Source organism: Vespa velutina, chromosome 15 (assembly GCF_912470025.1).
Source record: "Vespa velutina chromosome 15, iVesVel2.1, whole genome shotgun sequence".
NCBI classification, from domain to species: domain Eukaryota; kingdom Metazoa; phylum Arthropoda; class Insecta; order Hymenoptera; family Vespidae; genus Vespa; species Vespa velutina.
In genome coordinates, this window is record NC_062202.1 from 339620 (window position 1) to 362526 (window position 22907).

At 26.0% G+C, this 22907-nt stretch overlaps 5 protein-coding genes across 13 annotated transcripts; 1 reads left to right on the forward strand and 4 right to left on the reverse strand.

Annotated features, from left to right (window-relative positions):
* The first annotated feature begins 9 nt into the window (after positions 1 to 9).
* Positions 10 to 4207, forward strand: LOC124954542 (terminal uridylyltransferase Tailor-like). 4 transcript variants are annotated; one of them, XM_047507649.1, is made up of 6 exons: positions 39 to 512; positions 646 to 992; positions 2511 to 2788; positions 2930 to 3149; positions 3276 to 3478; positions 3586 to 4198. In XM_047507649.1, the coding sequence occupies exons 2-6, from the start codon at positions 679 to 681 to the stop codon at positions 3957 to 3959; spliced, it is 1389 nt and encodes a 462-aa protein (XP_047363605.1). In that variant the 5' UTR covers positions 39 to 512; positions 646 to 678; the 3' UTR covers positions 3960 to 4198. The 4 variants fall into 4 exon arrangements, with proteins under 4 accessions (XP_047363604.1, XP_047363602.1, XP_047363605.1 ...); XM_047507646.1 differs by having other exon boundaries at positions 17 to 512; positions 646 to 2788; positions 3586 to 4206; XM_047507647.1 differs by lacking the exon at positions 39 to 512 and having other exon boundaries at positions 827 to 965; positions 1052 to 2788; positions 3586 to 4207.
* Positions 4208 to 4249: 42 nt separating this feature from the next.
* LOC124954545 (terminal uridylyltransferase Tailor-like) lies at positions 4250 to 7712 on the reverse strand. 2 transcript variants are annotated; one of them, XM_047507658.1, is made up of 5 exons: positions 7277 to 7712; positions 5741 to 7090; positions 5436 to 5661; positions 5161 to 5363; positions 4250 to 5048 (listed from the first exon to the last, which is right to left on the reverse strand). In XM_047507658.1, exons 2-5 carry the CDS (start codon positions 6921 to 6923, stop codon positions 4675 to 4677), a joined length of 1986 nt encoding a protein of 661 aa, XP_047363614.1. In that variant the 5' UTR covers positions 6924 to 7090; positions 7277 to 7712; the 3' UTR covers positions 4250 to 4674. The 2 variants fall into 2 exon arrangements, with proteins under 2 accessions (XP_047363614.1, XP_047363615.1); XM_047507659.1 differs by having other exon boundaries at positions 4261 to 5048; positions 5436 to 5578; positions 6675 to 7090; positions 7277 to 7697.
* A 536-nt stretch (positions 7713 to 8248) lies between these two features.
* Positions 8249 to 9712, reverse strand: LOC124954552 (stromal cell-derived factor 2). Its single transcript, XM_047507673.1, has 4 exons — positions 9527 to 9712; positions 9195 to 9390; positions 8844 to 9068; positions 8249 to 8740 (listed from the first exon to the last, which is right to left on the reverse strand). The coding sequence occupies exons 1-4, from the start codon at positions 9603 to 9605 to the stop codon at positions 8575 to 8577; spliced, it is 666 nt and encodes a 221-aa protein (XP_047363629.1). The 5' UTR covers positions 9606 to 9712; the 3' UTR covers positions 8249 to 8574.
* A 325-nt stretch (positions 9713 to 10037) lies between these two features.
* Positions 10038 to 12136, reverse strand: LOC124954554 (single-pass membrane and coiled-coil domain-containing protein 4 homolog). The gene is made up of 2 exons (XM_047507675.1): positions 11354 to 12136; positions 10038 to 10941 (listed from the first exon to the last, which is right to left on the reverse strand). The coding sequence occupies exons 1-2, from the start codon at positions 11446 to 11448 to the stop codon at positions 10755 to 10757; spliced, it is 282 nt and encodes a 93-aa protein (XP_047363631.1). The 5' UTR covers positions 11449 to 12136; the 3' UTR covers positions 10038 to 10754.
* Positions 12137 to 12298: 162 nt separating this feature from the next.
* On the reverse strand, positions 12299 to 17446 carry LOC124954547 (nicotinate phosphoribosyltransferase). Of its 5 annotated transcripts, none has more exons than XM_047507660.1 (11): positions 16998 to 17446; positions 16379 to 16549; positions 16169 to 16295; positions 15801 to 16012; positions 15506 to 15624; positions 15214 to 15407; positions 14222 to 14407; positions 13513 to 13747; positions 13097 to 13417; positions 12868 to 12996; positions 12299 to 12784 (listed from the first exon to the last, which is right to left on the reverse strand). In XM_047507660.1, exons 1-11 carry the CDS (start codon positions 17065 to 17067, stop codon positions 12707 to 12709), a joined length of 1842 nt encoding a protein of 613 aa, XP_047363616.1. In that variant the 5' UTR covers positions 17068 to 17446; the 3' UTR covers positions 12299 to 12706. The 5 variants fall into 5 exon arrangements, with proteins under 5 accessions (XP_047363616.1, XP_047363617.1, XP_047363618.1 ...); XM_047507661.1 differs by having other exon boundaries at positions 13522 to 13747; positions 16998 to 17444; XM_047507662.1 differs by lacking the exon at positions 14222 to 14407 and having other exon boundaries at positions 16998 to 17445.
* Between the last annotated feature and the right edge of the window lie 5461 nt (positions 17447 to 22907).

The window sequence follows — 22907 nt, forward strand, 5'->3', positions numbered from 1 at the left end:
GTTTAGATACTTTATCCTTACAAAATGCACATTAAGTTAGGATTCATTCAAGAATGAAGTGCATAAATTATTTTTTCAAATTAAAACAATGTAAGTAATGGCAGTATATAAATATTTCTATTTCGAACGGTTTTCAATTTAAACATAAATCATATAAACACGAAAAATGTACAATAAGAAAAATCTTTAGGATCTTGACATAAAAACAATAATATATTAATATTTATTTTTATCGACTGCCACGTTTGAGTATTATAATAATGATTACCAATAACTTTCAAAAGATTCCTGCTACCATTTTAACCATCTGTCACGTGATGCAACTAAATTTTTATTTACGTATAAGGTTGGTAATCTTTCATGATATTCCAAGTAATTTCAAGAATTACCCGTAAATGTAATAATGTGATTAACGAGAGAGAAAAAGTGCGTGTCTTAAGAAACGATTGGAGAGGCAAAAGTGATTATTATTTGTCATATTACAACATAAAATTATTAATCTTAATCAACAGGTAATTGAAAAATAATTTTACATTTAAATTAAATAATCTCGCCTTTTTCTCAATTAAATAATAAAAAGATGCAGATGATATTTTCAACTAAGATGGCATATTTTAATTCTCTTTTATTTCTACATTTTCACAGCTTGATTATACAAAGGCTACGTATGTCCGTAAAATGGCACAATCTGAAAATAAATATGCAACCGTACATTTCGATCTTGAAGGAATTATCCAAAAAGATAAACCTAATGAATACTTTTGTTGCATTTGCAATGAAATTATCTCTAAAAAGGATTTAATGTTAAAACATGTTAACACGAAAAGTCACATTAAAGCATCCGAAATATTTATAAAATATTTTCAAGTGGCAAAAAGTGTTACAATAAAATGTAAGATTTGTCAAGTAACAGGTAGTTGGAAATTGGTAAAACATCACGTAGAAATGCACAAATTAACTCCTTGGTACGAACCTAAGGATAAATACAAATGGTATTTTGACAATTTTTTAATAATTCATGAAAATCAACTTTATTGTTCTTTGTGTACAGTTATACATCAACCATTCACTTGGAACGATGCTTTCGTTCATATGAACAATGAATGCCATATCAATTTCATGTCTTCCATTAACAATGTAAATGATGAATTTTTAAAGAATCCAAAAATATTAAACAAATATGAAAGCTTTGTATCTAATTCCTTAGTATACTTAGAAACTAAACTCTTTTATTGTTTCATATGTGAAACAAAAATATCAGGTGGTATTAAAAATCTTGATCAACATATCAAGGGCGATTATCACAATCAACAAAAATTAACATTTAATATTAAGAATTTAATTCCACTTAAGAAAACAGTTCCAATTAAAAATTGTATCTTCGAAATACCCGAAGAGTTAAATTGGATAATACAAGCTGATAACATTTATGTTTTCACGGATAGTTTATATTGCAATATATGTAATGTTACTATGAATAATAAAGGCTCTATAAATAGCCATTTAAGACGACATGTACTTTTAAGAGATATATTTGAAAAAAAAGATAAAACACCAGTAAATAAAATCAAAATTGCATCATCTGAAGCAATTGTACATTTTACAAGTAAACGTAATTATTCAAATAGAAATCTTTCAAATGATATTCAGTGTAATCTATTATTAAATATTCCTGATCATTTAAAATGGATGATTGAAGCACTCAAAGTAGAAATATTTTTTGATAAATTGTATTGCACGTTATGTAAAGTTGATATGACAAATGATACACAAGTAAAATCCCATTTAACTACACACTTTAAGGAATATACGAAGAAAAAGAAGAATAAAAATTCTGAATCTTCACGGAGTATAGCATCTAATGAAACAAAAATCGTGAATAAATTAAAAAATTGCACTTTACAAGATAATAAATCTAGCTTCGATACAGAATGTATTTTTTCTACGGCAAAAGAAATTAAATCAAGCGTGTATTTATCTATATTTAAAGAAAATAACATCTATTGTTTACTTTGTCAAAAAGATATATCTAACAATTTTCAAGTGTATTATGATCACATTTTTTCTAAAGAACATCTTATACATTTAATTAACATAAATACTAAAAAAGTTCACAAAGAGTTTATTATATTTGATGTTGTTAGTGGAGACATTAAAAATGGTATTGACGAATTTTTAACTTGTATACTATGTAATACTAAAATAAGGAATATTAATGAATCATTATATGAGCATATTGAGTTGGAAGATCATGCATCATATTATCGTGAATGGAAGAAAGCATGTTTAAAATTTTATAATGACATTTTGACATTTATAAAATGTAATTGGTATTATACTACCAAGTATTATTGTGATATTTGTTCAATAGAATTTTCTTCAGAGATATGTTTTGCCAAACATATGAATGAAAAAGAAATACATTTTAATTCAGGCAATGCCAATTACCATTCGTGTGTTCCGTGTTCACTTTTATGGTACACTTATAATTTATCTTATTCTGACCACAGTAAAACACCAAAACATCAATATATGATTTCTTGTGGAACCTATGTTACAAATAAATTTCCATCCGAAGTAGAAAGATTTTTGATGTCATTTGAGGAAAATACCGAAGAATTATTAAAGTTTTCTCTTATCGCAGAAAAAGCAAAAGAAAACAAAATATTGACATGCTTGAAAACCGATACAATATCAGCTTTTAATAAAGTGGAAGCTTATGCATATGGATCTCGAATTTGTGGTTCAGGTCTTCCAGATAGTGATATCAATATATTTCTTGATTGCTGTGAGTTTATTTTAAATTATTATTTCATTATTTAATAAAACTTAGTGATCAATGAATAATTTTTTTTATTTTTAAAAAATAATTTAATTAAAGGAAAAAAAAAAGAAAAAAAATAATCAATAAAGAATTTAATTTATATAGTGAATACATATAATGGAAAAGATGTATGTAGTAAACAGCTTAAAGCCACAGTTAAAACAATTAATAGTATCCTCTTATCAAAGCCATCAGTTTGGCATGTAAATGAGATTATATTGGATGATAGAATAGCCATCATGAAAGTATGGTATATACCAATGAAATTACATTGCACAATCTCTTTTAAAAATGGTCTTGACGTGGAAAGTACAAATTTAATCAAGTAAGAAAAAGAAATTGTAGGATAAAAACCTTATAGGGTTTATCGCCCTTTATATTATGATATATAAAAGGTTCTATCTTTTATATACCATAATATAAATTTAATATGTCCATATTTTCATTATAGACATTTCAATGAGACTTACTTACCATGCCGTAAATTAATCTTGATTTTAAAAAAGTGGTTGTCATTTTGTGGTATATCAGGATTTCCTTGTATAAGTAATTATGCATTAACCTGGTGTATTATTTTCTATTTACAAATAATGTTTATATTGCCAAGTATTACCGAACTCATTCAAGAAAATAATAAGTCAAAATTAATAGATGGTAAGCTTTTCTGTGTGATAATAAGTAATTCTTAGTAGTTAATTTTTTCATTTATTTATTGTTACTTATTTTTCAATGTTATATTTTTATTTATTTATTTCTTATAGGCTGGCAAACAGGAGTATCGTATGAATTTAGTGCTAGAAAAACTTTTAAATTTCCTTTCGTAAAACTCCTTTCAGGATTTTTTATATTCTATGCAGAATTTGATTACAGGCGCCACATAATTTGTCCATTACTAGGGAAGCCAATAGAAAGGAAAATATTTACAGATCTATCTTTACTACCTAATGATATGGCTCCTTATGTTCAATATGTTAGAAATGCAAAAAATCCAAAATTATTTTGTCTAACGCCTATGTGCGTACAGGATCCATTTAATTTATCTGATAATCTTACTGTAATGGTAGAAAAAAGTACCTTAAATAATTTCAGAATATTCTGTAGCAAAAGTGCAGAAACATTAATAGATTTATTTTAATCACTTATATTATGCATTATATAATAATGACTTATCTATTCATTTTTTTTTTTTTTTTTTTTTTATGATACGAATGGTTGATTACTTTTAATAAAATATTGGAATAACAATATCTTCACACAAGTTCAAATATTATTTACTATTTTTCATAAGGTATTACATGTTAATTAAAACATACACTTTTATAATAGAAAAGTTAACTATGAAAAATATATTATATTTTTATATGCATTTTATAACTAAAAATAAAAGAGATTTCAATATTAAAACAGAGATTAATTATTTATCTTCACAGCAACGATATATAAAATGTTAAAAAATTCACCTAATAATCTATTATTATAATGACGATACATACCTATGTATGTTCTTTGTTGTTTTCTTGGAATAGACGTTTCAGGAAATCATCTGTGTGCCTACGTTTTTTTTTTCTTTTTATAAAAATATATGACATATAAGAAAATATTCTTTATTCGTGTAATAAAACATTTTACAAATATAGAAAATATATGTTAACATTAACAATCATTATTAACTAACATTGTTGTAAATACGCATGTAGAGTAATTTATCAAAGCTATATGACTATTATAATATTATTTTCTTTATGTTTTTTAAGACTATAATTTAGCTTATAAAACAATCGATAAAAATTGTTTAGTGTTATAATGTGAATTATTTATTATGATGTATATTTTTATATTTCACATTATAATTACATCATGTTATTTAGAATATTTGCACTCAGTTTGCAATATTTTTTGAAAGCTCTTAACGTAAGAGGTTCTACAGCTTTTGTTAAATTATGTGATAAGTCAAATGGATCTTGTAAACATATTGAAGAATCAATACGAAAGCTTGTATTAATGGCTGATTTTTGAATATATTCTATGTAAAGATTCATTGCTTTCGGTAATTTAAAAATATCTATAAAATATATTTTCTCTACTGTATCAGCAATTAATGGACAAATAACATAATCTCTATAATTAAAATGTCCATAAAAGGTAAAAAATTCTCTTAGTAGTTGATCAAAAGATTTGTTTACAACTATATCTTGAATGTCATGGTCGACTCCAGTTTCCCAACCTACAAAAAAGGTTAGACTTTAAAACAAGACACCAATCATAGTCATTTATCTACATATGGTATAAAGAAAATTTATATTCGTAAATTACGTAACATCATTATATTATCTTACCAGAGATAAGTTTTGATTTATTTTTCCGCTTTATTAAAGTATCAATGCTTGGTAAAAACTTCTCAATTTGTAAATAAAATATAACAAGCCAAGCAAGAGCATAATTCGTAATACAATGATAACCGGGTAAACTACAGCGAGATAGCCACTTTTTAACAAATAAAATTAATTTTCTACCTTGTGGACATGCTTTATTAATGGATCTAAGAAAATTAGAAGATTATATAAGAAAATGAATAAGCTTTTAACTAAGCGATATACCATAAGAAACTTACTTAATTAATTTAGTATTTTCAACTGATAAGCCATTGGAAAAGGAAAGATCACATTGTAATCCAGTTTGTCTATGTCTTAATTTTATAATAGGTACTCTAGTCTTTTTCAATATTTCTCGCACATCCCATATATCTTTGTCTTCCTGTAAACATTTTTTGATAATATCCATATAATTTGTTATAGATGATAATTTATAGTAGTTGTTGCATTCATACGCAATCCCTTCTGTAATAAACATTTTTGGTTTTTAAATGGCTATATCACATATTTTCTCATAAGAAAAAAAAAGAAAAAAAACATTTACCACAGTCAATAAATATATCTACATCACTACTTGCAAAGCCTAAGCCTGCTATTCTTGATCCAAATGGATACATTTTTAATCTAGGGAATTCAGTATTTAATAAAGATTTTAATGGATTTAAAAAGTTTTTTTCTATTAAGTCAGATTTTAATGCAATTTCTGATAATTTGAATAAGTTTTCTGCAGTCTCTTCTACGTGTTCAAGTAATTCTTTTGCACGTGAAGGTAATTCTCCAATTACAAAATCTAGGCTATTTATCAAAAATTGATGCATTTCATTCCTACAATGTATTGAAAATGAAGAACAATATTCCTTTCCATTTGAAATCCATAATAATGCACATGGTAAGCAAAAATCATATACAATATTTTTTGCATTTTTATGTAAATTATCAATATGGTATAAAAAACTTAATTTGAATTTAAATTGTTTCTTACAAGGTATACAAGCATACTGATGAATATTATACCAATAGTTGTCAAATTCTTTCAAAAGATGGTTACATTGACTTTTGGATTGTTCACAGCAATCTAAAAATATTTTCTTATCCGTTTTATTATGTAGTTTCATATTCTCATGATATTTTAATAATAACTTTTCACACTTATAACATTCCCAGTAATTATTAGTTTCTTCCATATACTTTAATGCTATATCGAAGCAATTATGGTGCAATATTATTTTTTTAAGATTTTGTATATGTTTAAAAGTATGTATATGTTCATAAAACATTTGTAAATTATCAGATACTTTTTTTTTGCAAAAAAAACAATATCTCGTTTGGGAATCTTTACATATGCATGAAAATTCAAAACTTTTTATAATTATAATTTTTGCTGTTTTAGAAATGGTAAATATTTGTTTTTCTATGTTAAGCAATTCAATTGTATATGTAGTTTTAAAATGGTTAATAACGTTGTTTTTCTTACGCACTTCAAGAACATCATTCATTGGCCACTTCAAAAATGCATTAATCTCCTTATATACATCATTAGGTATATATAGATTAGAATCATCATTCGTTTTACAATTGGCAGGTTCCTGTTTGAGTTCCGAGTAAGATGCAACAGATTGTTGCGATGATATAGTGTCAATATTCCGTTCTTTTCTTACCAAACATAATATCTTAAAATTTTTTATCAATTCATCCAAATTAGAAATTTCACTCTCTTTGATGGCCATTTTAATGTTATTTTCTTAAATTTATCTCTATCAGCAGAATCGTTAACAGATGACTATCTGTAGTCCTACTTATACACCGCTATATATATGTATATTTATATATAATTATAAAATATATTTTTCTTATGTAAAAAATATTTATTCATCTATTTTATATATAAAAATATCTATAAAAAAAGAAACCATTCAGTGTTTAATAAAATAACACGAGAATTGTTCTAACATTACTAGATGCTAATATTATGTCATCCTTTATATTTAAAGTATAACGCATATTAATACACTAGATTAAATAATTCGAAAAATAATAAAAGTATTGTGCCAAATATGATAGCTATATATTATACATTTACCTTTTTTAAAAATTTATTTTATTCACGTTTTTCTATTGCACATCGCTCGAATATGTCCTTCAATTATGAGACAATTAAAACATGTGACATAAAAAAACCGGAAGTAACTATTAATGATCATTAATATTTATATAATATATTACTGTAATATTACTATATACCGAAAATTACGTTATGTGTATTAAAAATGTACTTTTATGAAAGCGTAAATCGTAACGTAGGCCAGATATAAATACGAATAATAAAGGAAAATATTTCTGTGAAATATATTATGTCTACTTGTGCAATAGAAAAGAAATCATTCTTTTTAAGTAAATCCTAAGAAATAAGACTTCGATAAATGATTATCGTGAAAAGTGTTTTTCTATCTTGATAAATACATTTTTAATAAATATCTCTTATAACATCGAACTAAATAAAGGCATGATAAAATGATTATTTCGATTTATATTATTACATACGATTAAATTATATATCAATTGATTCTATACTAATTTAATAATTTTTTTCTATAGTAATTAATGTTAGAATAATTAAAGGAAAGATTATATAATCATTAAAATGATAAATTTAAATGTATAATCTTATATAATTCAGGTTAACTTTATTAGATTGAAATATTTAAAATAACATTAAATTGTAAATATCAGAATTTATGTACATTATGTATACGTAATTTATGTATACACCTTGAAAGTAACAAAAGAAATGGTATTGTATTAACAAATAATAAACACAATATCTTAGCATTAGAATTAGGAATATTTCCAATAAATGGTTCGAATTTGTAAAAAATAATATTTGCATGTTTTTATTTGAAATAAAAGGGGCTTACAAAAAATATAATACGTTGATAGTTTGATAACCTAGGGAAAAATAAAGAAAAAAGGATGTTTGCTTGAGAGAGAAGCACAAAAAGAAACATAAAGAATGTAACATAAATCGTGCAAGTATTAACCTTCGCAATAAATCTTTACGCTTAAAAACAAACTTGAAATTTTATTTTGTTAAACGCAAATGAAAATATGAAATGAATAATATGTAGTTTTTGTCTTAACTCATCAAACTATATTAAAATTAGTATCAATGTTCATAGTTGTGTTTATAGTTGAATTTTAGATATTTGTCTTATATTTATTTTTTCTTCTAATCTTTTTGCGGCAAATTTTGTACATTATTAAGACGATGGATCATATCTATATCATATTCTATAAGAACTTCGTATTATCTATTAACGCATATATTACACGTAGATCACTTAATTTATTTAAAAAAAATTATTTCTACATGAAGAAAATTTATAACTCTGTATGTTCATAATGATGTGCTTTGAAATCAGCTGGATGAACGAATAAGCCCTCCATAGTTTTCCATTCTACATGTCGACTATCAGGAGAATAATCTCCAATTACTTCCATCTGACCAACCAAATGGGTGTATGATCTACCGCTAATGGATAAATACCTGTATTTGGAAATTATTTGAATAGCCATTAAAAAATATATATTAATAACTGGAAATATGAAAGATATTAACAGAAAGGAAAAATCAAATGTAAGAAACATACGCATTTGTGTCTACATGCTTCAACCTGACAGTATCATCCCTTTCCCAAAAATCAGTTCGACATACTATTTGCCAATTATCTCCGCTATCACCTTCTCCTCTGTAATCCCCATAGGCAGATATTTCTTGTTTACCACTTAATGGCGAATTAACCAAGTGAGAATGTAAATTCTTTTTCGTTGCGATATGTTCTAGTCTAATTATATCCCCACATTTAATGGGTTTCCTATTATAGTTAAATTAGATAAATATATAGATAAAGTGTATAAAAACAAGTTGTTCATTTTTTATTACTACTTTGAAAATATTAACTTATTTTAAACATAAAATTTTAATGAATGTTATTCATTACCCACGAGTATATTGCTTTCCATATTTTGCTTTTACGAGCCAATACGAATTACCATCTTCTTTAACTTCTATACCTGTCACTGATTGTTGCCCACTGCCACTTCCATATCTGATATCATGAGAATGTAATCTGAGATTGAAGTCAACGTTCATTAATTTAAGAACAGATCCGTATGTTACATATTTTGTTCCTTTGGCTACAATACAATGTTTTGAATGTATATATTCAATAATCAAATCGATATATTAGCAAGTACGTATTTCTATAATTAATATAACCTTAAAATTTGCAATTCCTGTGAATTACAAAAAAGTATCAATTTTAAAATATACCTGTAGTAAATCCTAGGGAAAATAAACTTATTAACAATACTTGGAAGAACAATGGTACTATTTCCGATCGCAATATCATTTTTAAATAATTAAATAGAGCTTATTACACTATTAAAAACACCGGAATGTATCAAATCTAACTTCGGCTGCGTACGTGGTTTGTATAGATCGTTTCATATCTCGTGCGTGCCAACTTTTCATTGGCGCACATCGCAAGCTATCACACATAACAGAATTTCAATTTAATACAAAATACTTTCCTCATATAAAAATTATATTATTTATTTAATTGAGAAAATATGTTTTATTAAACAATATTGACAATTGAAAATTAAAAGTCTCCATAAAGCAATACATATTGTATTAATCACGCGATTAATACTTGTATTTTTAAATGAAACAAAAGTATCGGAATTATATTTTTTATATATTTAATAAATTTTATATTATAGTATAAAATAGATTTAAAAGGATAAATATATGACTAAGTGTTATATGAATATCAAAAATATATTTTTACCACATTGGACCCATGTTTATTTCTTAAATGTTTTACAAAATAATTGTCTATAAATTGCATTTGATAATTCGTAAGATTAATTATTAGATACAATTTATTTAATCTTATGCAATTTCCCACACAAAGATATGGTATGCTTCAACAAGATATATTCTGATACAAGCTATTAGCATGGTGCAAACATGTACAATAATTCAGTATATTACATTTAATATTTGTACACCATGTTATAGGCCAATCTATTCTCTGTACTAAACATATGTGTGTGTGTGTGTGTGTGTGTGTGTGTATTGTAAAAATGCAGAATACAGGAAACGAAGATATGAAACACTTATTAAAGAAGCATTTTGATATATCTGTCTTATTATGGTATCATAATACTTAAAACAGCATACATTCGATAAAAAATCTCTTGTATTCAATAATTGTATTAATTAATATTTTATCACTTTCAGCAAATTGATAATTTTTTTCTTAACTAAGGTATCAATATACAATATATAATGTATAATTCTACCATATATTAATGATAAAATCTTTTTGATAATATAGGCAGTAGATCATATTCTTCATTTGTATTTTAGGTTTTCGATTTATAATGATCACAGTTAAACTGTTTTGCATATAGAAACAAATTCCAGGAACTTTTCTTGCAATTTTAAAGTCATAAATCTTTTTTTCAATAATACATAACAAAAGTAATGTAAATTAATATTCTATTACTTTTGGCCGAGTTTTAATATAAACATATGCGGCTATCATTACAAATATTGCAGCCATTGTAGGTAAAACGACTGTAAAAATTCGTTGCTTGTTTTCAAGAAATTCCTTTTTGCGTTCCTTCTTTTGCTTATTTGTTTCTTTTGTTTTACCTTTTAATTGACGCATTATGTTGCTGTAAAATATAAATTTATTTTTATTCATCTTATAATATAAGAATCCCCATGTAAAAATAATGTATAAATATTTTTGTTAAATAAATTTTTACTCAAGAAAGTAATACATTTTATCAGAAAATCCATTTCGATGTCAAGTTAAAACAAAATTACATTTTTTATATAATTTTTATTCTATATATATATATATATATATATATATATATATATATATACATATATATATTATATATATATATATATATATATATATATACACACGTATATCTGTTAATAAAAATATCATATATTAATAAGATTTACTTTTACATATGCCAGTAAAGTATAATATAACAAGTAGTGGGTACAAATGTTCCTTAATGTGAGCATAAATGTAATTGATATAATATTTACGTATATACGAATAATTACCAAAAATTAATATCTTGTTTATTTAAATGTTTGATTGAAAAATGATTTTCAATTGACAGATGTGCGAATAACCAGAGTACGAGACTTATGTGCATACACGTAACTAATAAGCAAACAACACAACTTAATATCACTCTTGCCACTTCCGTACATACATATGAATAAACTGGATAAACTGTGCCATAAACTAAGCATTAAGTTATAGATTGAAAATTTTATTTCGTTCTGTTATCATTATAACAGAAAGTGATCGCAACGCCACTCTAGGTAAGAATTATAACTAAAACTGAAAATAAACATTATCATAAACAAAATTACATTTGTGTGTGTGTATGTATGAATGAGAAGGCTGGGCGGGCAAGTGGTTACAAGATACAGTATATTTATTGCGAAATCGGTATATCCGATAAAAAATTATATGCGACGACGATCATAGTTTCGAAGTTATCTTCTTTTTCTCGAAAAAAGCGTACTTCTTGTGGGCCCATATAAAACATTCAGAGCATCTGATTTGTCCTATACTTGTTCTTTGGAAAAAACACACTGAAATTTACCCATTATTGTTTTCTATAGTATCAATGTTTTTATTGTTGAATCTTCCTTTAAAGGTGTTGGGAAACGTTATATACATTTTTATAAATTAACTATTGTAAGTAATCATTCGAAGTGATCATGACATATAGAAATTTATTTTTAATATATACATTTATGGATAGGTATGAATTAAACTATGAAGGTAAAGAAATATTTCCTGAAAAAAATACTATCAAGATTTAATCTGATTTAGCTACCAAAAGCTTAATATTTTCTAATCCATATTTACATTTATATCACATGATTAGGTTTTTCACTATACATTAATATAAATATATTTATGCGCGCTACTAATAAGTAATCATTTATTACAAATAAAACACAAAATATATATATATATATATATATATATATATATATGTGTGTATATATGTACCTATATGTGTATATATATGTATATCTTGCTCTTCAAAAAATAAAACAGATTAACATTACGTGTATTTCTATGAGTCCATAAATTCTCGAAGTAACAAATTGTTGCAATATTTGTAACAAGGCATTTTACTGAAGCGTGTATTTAAAATAATATAAATAGAATATTAGTTATATATACGAAGAATTTGTACATGTTATCAAAGTAGCATGATATTTCATAGAGCTATCAGTGATTTTAATCGTACAAAATATATCTTTAATATTTTAAAAATTTTTCTTAGAGTGTATCGCACACACAAATTTGCTTGATTTTTACATACTTTTGAATCATAGACAACATTGTTCATTTTTCAACAATTTAAGACTCAGTAAACATCTACAGCTTCACGACAGTTCTCCAATAGGCGCATTTTGCAACCACAAATCGTGTATAAAATTATACAAATCATCGCTAACAGCCACCTATAAATTATTATATAAAAAGTAATTTATTGCTTGTAATATCTGTATAGTATATACAAATTTTTATGTTTTTACAAATTTACCTTATATGGTGTAGGGTTCAAATTTCTTTTATGATCATTTCTTAATGTTTTAAGAGATTCCTGTACTCTATCTCTAATTTGTGTTAACGTCGGTAAGGGTTCGCAGAGTTTACCATTTTTCCAATATATCTTTAAATAGAAAGTAAATATTTTAGACCTATTCTCATATTTAAGAATAGTACACACTTTAATAATGTAAAAATAGAATATTAATATAAATTATATTTACTTTGTGCAATGGTTCTACACGTGTTGGTATAACATAAGCTCTTTTTGATTCTTGAAATGGATGTCTACAGAGAACTTTCTGTTTTATTTGCGGTACTTCCTCTGTTGATCTTTGTAATATGTCAATTAATGCATATCCGTCTGCACCATATAATCTGTATGCATTCTTTTTACCAGGAATATTCATTTTACCAACTTCTTGACTGAGCTTGATTCTTGGTTGACCATTGATTTCAACCATCTTGTATACGCAACCTAATGCTGGTTGTCTTTGACACGTTACAAGATGCGTACCAATTCCAAAACAGTCAATTTTGTGACTCTATGAAAACATTTATTAACTTAATTTATAAACTAAAAAAGCCTGGTTTAAAAATAGCCATTATAAAAAGTAAATATAAAAAATTTTGTCATTACATGTTTTACCTGCTCATTCAAACTTATAATTGTTTCTTCATTAATATCATTCGATGCAACGATTGTCAATCGTGCGAACCATGGTATATTATATTTAACAGCAAGTTTTTCAAAGATATCTCTAGCAGCATTACTAAGATATGCCAAATCACCGCTATCAAGTCTTATTCCAATAGCTTTGTAATCCAAATCATTTAAGGCAAGTGCAACAGCACAGAAATTTAAAATGCCACTCCTAATACACAGAAGAATAATAAGATAGACATTCACATGTATGTTGAAAAACATATTAATATGGAGTAAATATAATCGATAAGAACAATTAACCCAATTATGACTTATATATAATTGCACATGCAAACGCACATACATTACAGCTATTTAAAATGAAGTGGAAGATTTAAGGGGCTGAATTGGGAAGGGCACTATATAAGATCACAAAATTATGATAATGAAATCTCACGAAAAGAAAGCTTTTATATTGATTAAAACATGTTAAGCTTGCTTCATAATGATCATATTATGAAAGCAATAGGATGCAATGAAGAATTATCATTTTTCAATTTGTCTGCTTTACAGAAATGAAGTCTTTAGTTAAACTTAATGAACGTTGTAATTTTTATTATTAAAAAAAAACGTTTAATATTTCATTGATACAATTATGAAATCATTGTGTATCAGAAAGCAGACAAGTGAGAGTATATCGTACCTCACATAGAGCTCACCCAATTCGCCTCGTCTTAAAAAGCCATTCTTGTGATGCGAAGTAGGTTCTGATATAAGCGTATTGTTTCTCACACCATTTTGAGCATATGCATTGGATCCTTTAGTTAGAAGCTTATTCTTTACATTTAGGCTGGTTATAAATGTCTTTTGCTTGGCTGATGCTTCAATGCTACAAATACATTTTTCTTATCCAGCAACAAATATTATAGTCTATGCCTATTATAATTTTTATTTTAGCAATACACAGACTTGATTATCTATTACTTAAGGAACATATATATTTTCTTAATAGATATAAAATTTTTATTGGAAATAACTGCAAAAGTCAGTATATATTTCTGGTCACGTTATTAAATAAGAGTATATTAGCATTTAGAAATATATTCCATGTTGTATATAAATTGTATAATCTGTGTGTTATTTCTTTTAGAAAATTCCTGATAAATTCTTAGCATTACAAGACAGACTGAGAGATTTAACTTGATTATTGTTAATAATATTACTTATTATATTTTATATATGTAGCATGATTGTGCATAAATTATAAGTATGTACATTAACATGACAATATAATCATGTAATCCATAGTTAAAATATTTCACATGTTTACTTGTAAAATTATTACTAATATTTACAATTAATTTATATAGATATTTTTGTGCATTAATTTTTCTTTAAAATTTAGTATATAAATGCAATATTAATTTGTATTGTACTTTTATGATAAAAATAATTATAATAAATTTTTTTGATAATTTGTTGATATTAGTAGGAAACTATATTATGTTTACATTAATGATATTAAAATAAAATTATCGAAGAAAATCAGCATTTGATATCAAATCATTTACCAAAAGTCTATGAATATTAAAAAGAAAAAAGACAAAGGAAAAGCTCTTCGATAAAAATAAAAAATTATATTTAGAAAATACAGAAAGAATAAAAAATAATTTAATAATAAATAACAGTACATACCTTTTAACATCATATGTGTCTACAAGAGCTGTAAATCTCTCTGGAAAAGCTATAGCATAGCTGATTAAGGCAGCTAATTCTCCACTAGAAGCTTCAGACACTATACTTCCTAAATCACCGGCAATAGCATCTCGATACTTCGATGCCAACTCTAAAAGATCATAAACTTTTCCTGTTTGTTTATGAGCAAGAGTCTGCAAATATTTGACAAAAATGTCGCGGTTTTAGTATCATTTATATAAATATATTTAGGATAAATAATATTCTAATATGTAATTTAATATATACTCACTTTGGCTTGTAAATCATCGATACTTGTAAAAGATGTAATGTATGCATGTGCATGAGTTCCACTCACTGGAATATTAAATAACTTTCCAGCTAATACATTACTTGTACCATCAAATCCACCTATAATATATATAATACTGATATGTAATTATTCTTTATGGCATTGTTTTGAACCATTCTGATTATCTAGTACAATTACAAAATAAAATAGTGTACTGATTTTATTCTTTATGATCACAAATTTAGTTTCTTAAAACAGTATTAAGTCATAAGATTACATTAAGAATATGACGAACCAACGTAGCTATATTTAGATGCACTTAATCCTCCATCTGGACCTTGAGCTCTACGAAGGCCAAACTCTAACAATGTAATATTTTTCCCAGCAACCATCCGATATCTGGCTGCATTAGTTGCCATCAAACTTGCATAGTTCACCAATGTTAATAAAGTTGTCTCCAACAGTTGTACTATTATTAATGGTCCTTCAACTCGTAACAATGGAATTCTATATATGTTAATACATGTATCTGAATCTGGTACTTTAATAGATATATCAGATTAATAAATCTCTAAACTTATTCATAATTATTTCAAGAAATAAAATATATTCTATATAAGTTGTAAATTTTAAAAATCATTTTTCTAAATTATTAATAATAACCTTGGAAATGTAACAGAACCTTCTTGCATTGCATAAATAGTAACGTCATTTACATTGACATTTTTTAAATAATCAAAGAATTCCGGGTCTACCGTAGCAGGCATTGTAGATTTCAAATATTTGATATCTATAATACAAAATTATAAGTAAATAATTACAATCGAATATACTGTAATGAATCAATTCTTATTAAATTAATTATTATTATACCACTGTTTGAATACTGAAACCTCTCCAGAAATTTAATACATTCTTCGAGACCAGCAAAAATTGTGAATTCTCCTTGAAAGGGGTTCTTTCGAAAAAATAAATCAAATACAGCATAATCATTGGTTTTACCGCTTTTCCAATAAGCATATGCCATTGTAATCTGATATAAATCTAAAAAATTATTTAACTATTAATTTTTTTATGTAATCTAAAAGCAATACGAGAAAATGAACAAACTATTTTTTTTGCAAATCTTAATTATTTCTAAATATGCTAATATGTAATGGTTATATATTAATTCTAATTATATTTTTTGTGTAATAGTATATATTAATAATAAAAAAAATTGTACTGGCTTAATCAGAAAAAGAAAAAGGAGAAAAGATATGAAGCATACTAATAAATCGTATAGCAATAAGGATTGATCATAAAAATGATTGTAGACGACAAAGAGGTTAAAATTTTTAATTAATTACGATTACTGAAATAATATTTCGATTAATTCTATAAACATAATTGAAATATGATCCATATGAAGAAAGTTTTGAGGTTAGTTTGTAAGTACCGGTCTTGAATGATCATTTATCATGTTATCCATGAAAACAGACTACTTAAATACCTGTCAAAAGAGGCTGAACGACAGCATTTTGCCGCGAGTGACACCATGTTTTGCAGTCGTCATCTGACATTATTAAGAGAAATTTATTTTCTTTTGTATCTGAATAGTCTTTCTCTCTCTCTCTCTTTCTCTCTCTCTCTCTCTCTTGTGCGTTCTCCGTTTTATATATATATATATATATATATATATATATATATATATCTATGTATATATATACTTATTTATATATATTTTTTTCTCTCACTAAATAATGCTTCAAACAATTAAGTATTAATAGTACTACACAGTGTACATTACACAATACCCCGTCGTTCACGGTTACTGACGGACTGACATGATTTAAAGAAGTCCACAGTAATATACGATCGCGTACCCTCTTAGAATCGATAGAAACGTTTGAAGGACGTTCAGACGATACATGCATGACCTGTTATTCCGCCAGTCGTCGAATCAGTTGTTAAATAAGTCATAATGTTCGCTGCTTTACATACTTTTTTCTGTTTAAAAATCACTATCAATAACTGATATGCTAGTTTAGAGAAGAACTACAATATCTTGCATTTTATTTATACATTAGTAGAAAACTTTTCATTTCACTCTTGATCATTAGTTAAGAATAAAATATAAAAAGAAAGTGTGTCCTTGAAAGAACGAATGACTCGAAATTCGCGGTTAATTGTGAATGTTTCGAAAGATGTAACTTTTAATACAAAATTATTGTGTCTATCGATGAAGTATTAAGTACATGAAGTATTTCAACGTATTATATGCAATCTACAAACAATCTTTTTATGTTCGTCATAATTACAGAAGAAACGATACGTGTATGTATCCGTATTTTTTGCATTTTTGCCTTTCTCTCTCTCTCTCTCTCTCTCTCTCTCTCTCTCTCTCTCTCTCTCTCTCTCTTTCTCTTTTAGCACTTATAGTTCGATGAGCAAAGTGCATGTCATATATGCATATATATATATATACATGAAAAGCAATATGCCACGTGTTCAGAAAATTTTAGTCGTATTTAATGTTGGAACCGAATCAAACAATTTATTTTAATTTAATCAATATCAAGTATCGATTCAATTATCGTACGAACATTTGTTACAATTCTAACATGTACAAGATAAAACAATTAATTAATAATCGAAAGATATTTTTGTTTTTATATGGCATCGAAAAGTCGCAGAAAGTGCTAAATCGATTAAATATTAAGTATATCAAGTATTTCGAGGCGCCAATTATATTTACAATGGAAATGCATAAGAAGATATTAAAGAAATAACTAAGTAACTAAATGCATAAAAAAGAAATTAAATATATACTATGTATACATACGCGAGCACTCGCGACACATGCACACACATATTGCAAAATGCATTTATATTGTAGAAATGTGTAAGTCGTATATGTATATTTATATATATATATATTCTTTATGTTTTGATTATACTTTGCATATAGTTTTTATTGAAATGATATAAAATTATACGTCGTAATAATTCTTCACATTGCATCGCATTACGTCATAGGTCTCTTAGATAAGATCTCTAATTATAGCGAGCTCTTGTAGCTAATCTATAGAGATTTATACTTGTAGAATGTTTAATTTCAAAAATCTTTCATTTAAAATGTTAAACATAATGTTCATTTGTTAATGAAAGGAAAACTCATTTGTTTTCCATAATCAGTACAATTTTTTGTTTAAAAGAGAGAGAGAGAGAGAGAGAGAGAGAGAGAGAGAGAGAGAGAGAGAGAGAGAGAGAGAGATAGAAATAATCTGTTTCTTCTACTGGTTCATTTATAAACTTCAGAATTATTTCATAATTATTGTTTCACAGATAATTTATTAAGAGAGAAAAGAAGCGTATTTCAACTTTCATATCATACATATAATTTTTACAATTATATCCTAAGGATGTAATAAATCAAGTTACAAGATACATTTTTTCTTGATATTATATTCGTATTATCGATGTAAATGTGAACACACAAGAAAGATTTATGAATGCATGTACAAATACTTACAGCGATAAACATATACGCGAAAGCGTAATGGACGTAAATAGTAGGATTATATTGCAGATATCTTATCCTTTATTATAAATATGTATATATCGCGCACGCGCGCGCGTATGTGTGTGTGTGTGTGTATATATAAAGATAGACTCCGATCACATGACGAATAAATTGTGGTTCTATCTTCACCTCTTCCTTTCTCTCTCTCTCTCTCTCTCTCTCTCTCTCTCTCTTTTCTTAATCTCGTTTGTTATTTGATGCCTCAGAAAAGAGAAAAACTTTTTCCTGTATATCTAGAATAACACGAAAGTGGCACGTTTATAATAACCATGTACCACCCGGTGAGATCGGCGATGAATACCTTCGATTAAACACCTATCGTTAGGGGCAACACAATGGTTTAAACTCTGACCTTGCATGTAACGTTGGCCTGCTATACAACAGTTTTTATTTTTCTTTTTACCCTCTCCTTGATATATAGAAAATGTAATGGAAGAAGGAAAATCCGCATGCAATGGAAATTAAAAGTATCTATAGAACGAAATAATACAGGTCGTGTGATCCTTTTGCAAATTAATACATAATAGAGACAATCGAAATCAGCGATTGTTTTTGAGAGGAGTACAACTTCTTCGAAAGATAATGATCAAAACTTAGAAATAATCTTTTAAGGATTTATAATGAGCTTTTCAAAATTTAACTTATCTAAGAAACAGATTTTTAGATAACTGATCAAATTACGATTTATTATTCTTGTGTATATGTAAAAGTTCTTACAAAATAATTTACATGAGTAAATAGTTTAACATTTTTAACAGTTTTAACAAATATTTCGTGTGTCCTTGTAATTTATGTTATAATGTAATATTACTCTCAATAACTTACGTTTAAATAGCATAAAATTTGTGGAAATATTTGAATAATAAATTTTTATTATTCAAACATTTTTATGTCGCATTGTATATCGTTAATTTTGAATATCGCGTGTACTTGCATATTATGTTCATTATGTCATTTTTGCAGATATTTTTTATGTATGAAGCGATATTTCGTCATTAGTCATTTCATTATTGTTTATTAACATTTTATAGATAAGTCTCTCGTAACTATTTTTAAAACGTTATCTACCCACATTACACATTTATAGAAGTCATCGAACTTAAAGAGTATTTCTTTTTTTTCACAAATTCTCTCTTCTGACTTTGCCAAGAGATCTTAATTATTATCAAAATATTGAACAATAAAAAATATGGAAAAATAAAAGGAATCGAAGCAGTCCAGTCATTATATTGCACATATTCATTTACAATTCATTTATAGAACAATCGTGTATTTCGTTAAATGGATCGTAAGTAGGAGAAGCGTTAACGCGTCATCAGTATGTGGCCGATTGAAAATAGAAAGAGCATTCTAGTTCAATGACCTGTAGTTATTTACAAATAAAAGAGCTCATACGAATAAAATGGCATCGCCAAAGGATAATATTTTGTCATTCTTCTTCATTTCTATCTTATTAATTCTTATTAATCATTCGAACTATTATAAAATTGGTATGATAAATTTGTGTTAATTATTATATTCGATCTTTTTTTATAAAAATGATTTTAATATTTGTATATATATATATATATTCTTTATTTTTCGATTGCATAAGATAGATTAGATAAGAAAGTAATATGGAAATAAGTATACCTCGAGCACTTAATCATATTTTTTTATATATTTATTTATGTCTTGGAAATTGAGAGGTCAAACTAATTTTCCATTGTTAAACATTTTTCAAGTATTTTTTAACTAATATAATAGAAATATCCTTTAACAAAAATATTTTGTTTTGAAATGATATAGATACTACTTATATTATTTAAATCTATAAGAAATATATTCGTCTGTGATGTAAATTTATAAATATATTATCGCAATTTATTTTTTTTATGATTTATTTTGTTTATAATTTATAATACGATATATATCCGACGAGTAATCGTGTCATATGAATTATTAGATGCGTATATAACCGTCATTGTTTTTACCTTGCTCAACATCTTCTCTCAACTTGATAAAATACTTTAAAAATATAATAGAATAATAGGGATCAAGTAATTATATGAATACTCTTGTTTTATACAACCAGTTTATTATTATGTCACAGATGGTATTACCAATCAAGTGTTAAATCATTGTTCAATTCTATAAATAATCATTTGGTATTTATCTGCTGTATAATAACGCTAAATTAATTGTCTATATTACTGGCACTTTTGAAATGGCACTAATTCCTAATGAAATTCTATATATTCTTGGTGTGTGTGTGTGTGTGTGTGTGTGTGTGTGTGTGTGTGTGTGTGTGTGTGTGCGTGCGGGTGTGTATGTATATACTTGTATCTGTATGAATCTTCTGTATCGATGAGAACGTACGAGTGTAGTTTAAAAAAATATTCAATTTTTGATTTTCTAACGACTAAGTGTGCATTAATGCCGACCGATGTGTTAACTCAACGATCATTGGTTCTCTCAAAAATTGATTATTTTTGATGTATATTTATTACAACTATTATTTTAATCTACGCAATGGCAAGCGTTCACAAAAAAGTGTAATCGCAAAATACATATTGTATGTGTCACGCTATAAGCTTCTGTAGATAAATAATCAACACATTTTAGTTCATGTCGTATTGGTTTCATATGTATTGGATAATGTGCCGATTATTGTACAATGCTTATGATTAGCCCGATCTACTGTAAAGAAACATTATTTCTTTTTATTTTCTATAATGCATAAGTGTGTGTATATGTAATAATATGGAAGCACAAACTATGTATAGTTTACGCTCTACACGAGTCTTTTTATACGCTATATTTTTCCTAGAACTACTCAGACTTCATTTAACACTTATTTTCAATTACAATTCCACTTATAAGAATAATATTACGATAGTTTGTTATATGTGTGTGTTATGTATATATATATATATATATATTATATATATATTATATATATATTGTATATATATATATATATACATATGAGCTACAGCTTCTATATCATTTGTTTTTTCTTTTCTTTTTGTTTCGTTTTTAATACTGCGTCATTCTATAATCAAACTCATTTGTTATATTTTGTAACAGTTTGCAGATGTGGCCCTTGTTCGCTTGTTTCCCTAACCTATATTATTCTAATTTGACACAAAGTTTTTATTCGTAAACAGTCTTAATAGTTATGATAATATTTGCATTGTGCTAAAAATGTGTTGGAAGCTACAAAAAATGTTCTCATTTGCACGAACGTCTTTGGTCATTATACATTATACACTATATATAGAGTGTTCTCTGTAAAACTGATAATTGACCTTTGAGGAGGTGAAAGAAGTAAATATTTTAAGACAAAAGAACTATCATCTCAAAGCTTTATCCTCTTTCATCTTTTCAAAGATCAATTAGTAGTTCTGGGACACACTATATATAAAATTCATATAGAACCACTATGTTATTTCGATTACATACATCTTACTTTTTTGTAAAGGACGATTCAATATATTATTTTATCATTAATTTTAGACCTTGTGTTACTGTCGGTAAAATTCAGTAATTGTGTCGGATGCTTCTCAACTAATATCATTTTTTTTGTATTTATCTACTTTCTAGTAAATTGTAAATTTCATAACCAGTATAAAAAATCATTAACATATCACAGCTCTATAAAGAGAAAATTGTATATTCATTATTATTATTATTAATTCTACATTCTTAGTTCATATTCAACATACTATCATAGTAATGTGTAAACATACTATATTATTTATAATTATATCAATTATAATGTTATTCAAAACTGTTCTAATGTAATTATAAATATATACATATATATACATACATACATATGTGTGTATGTATGTA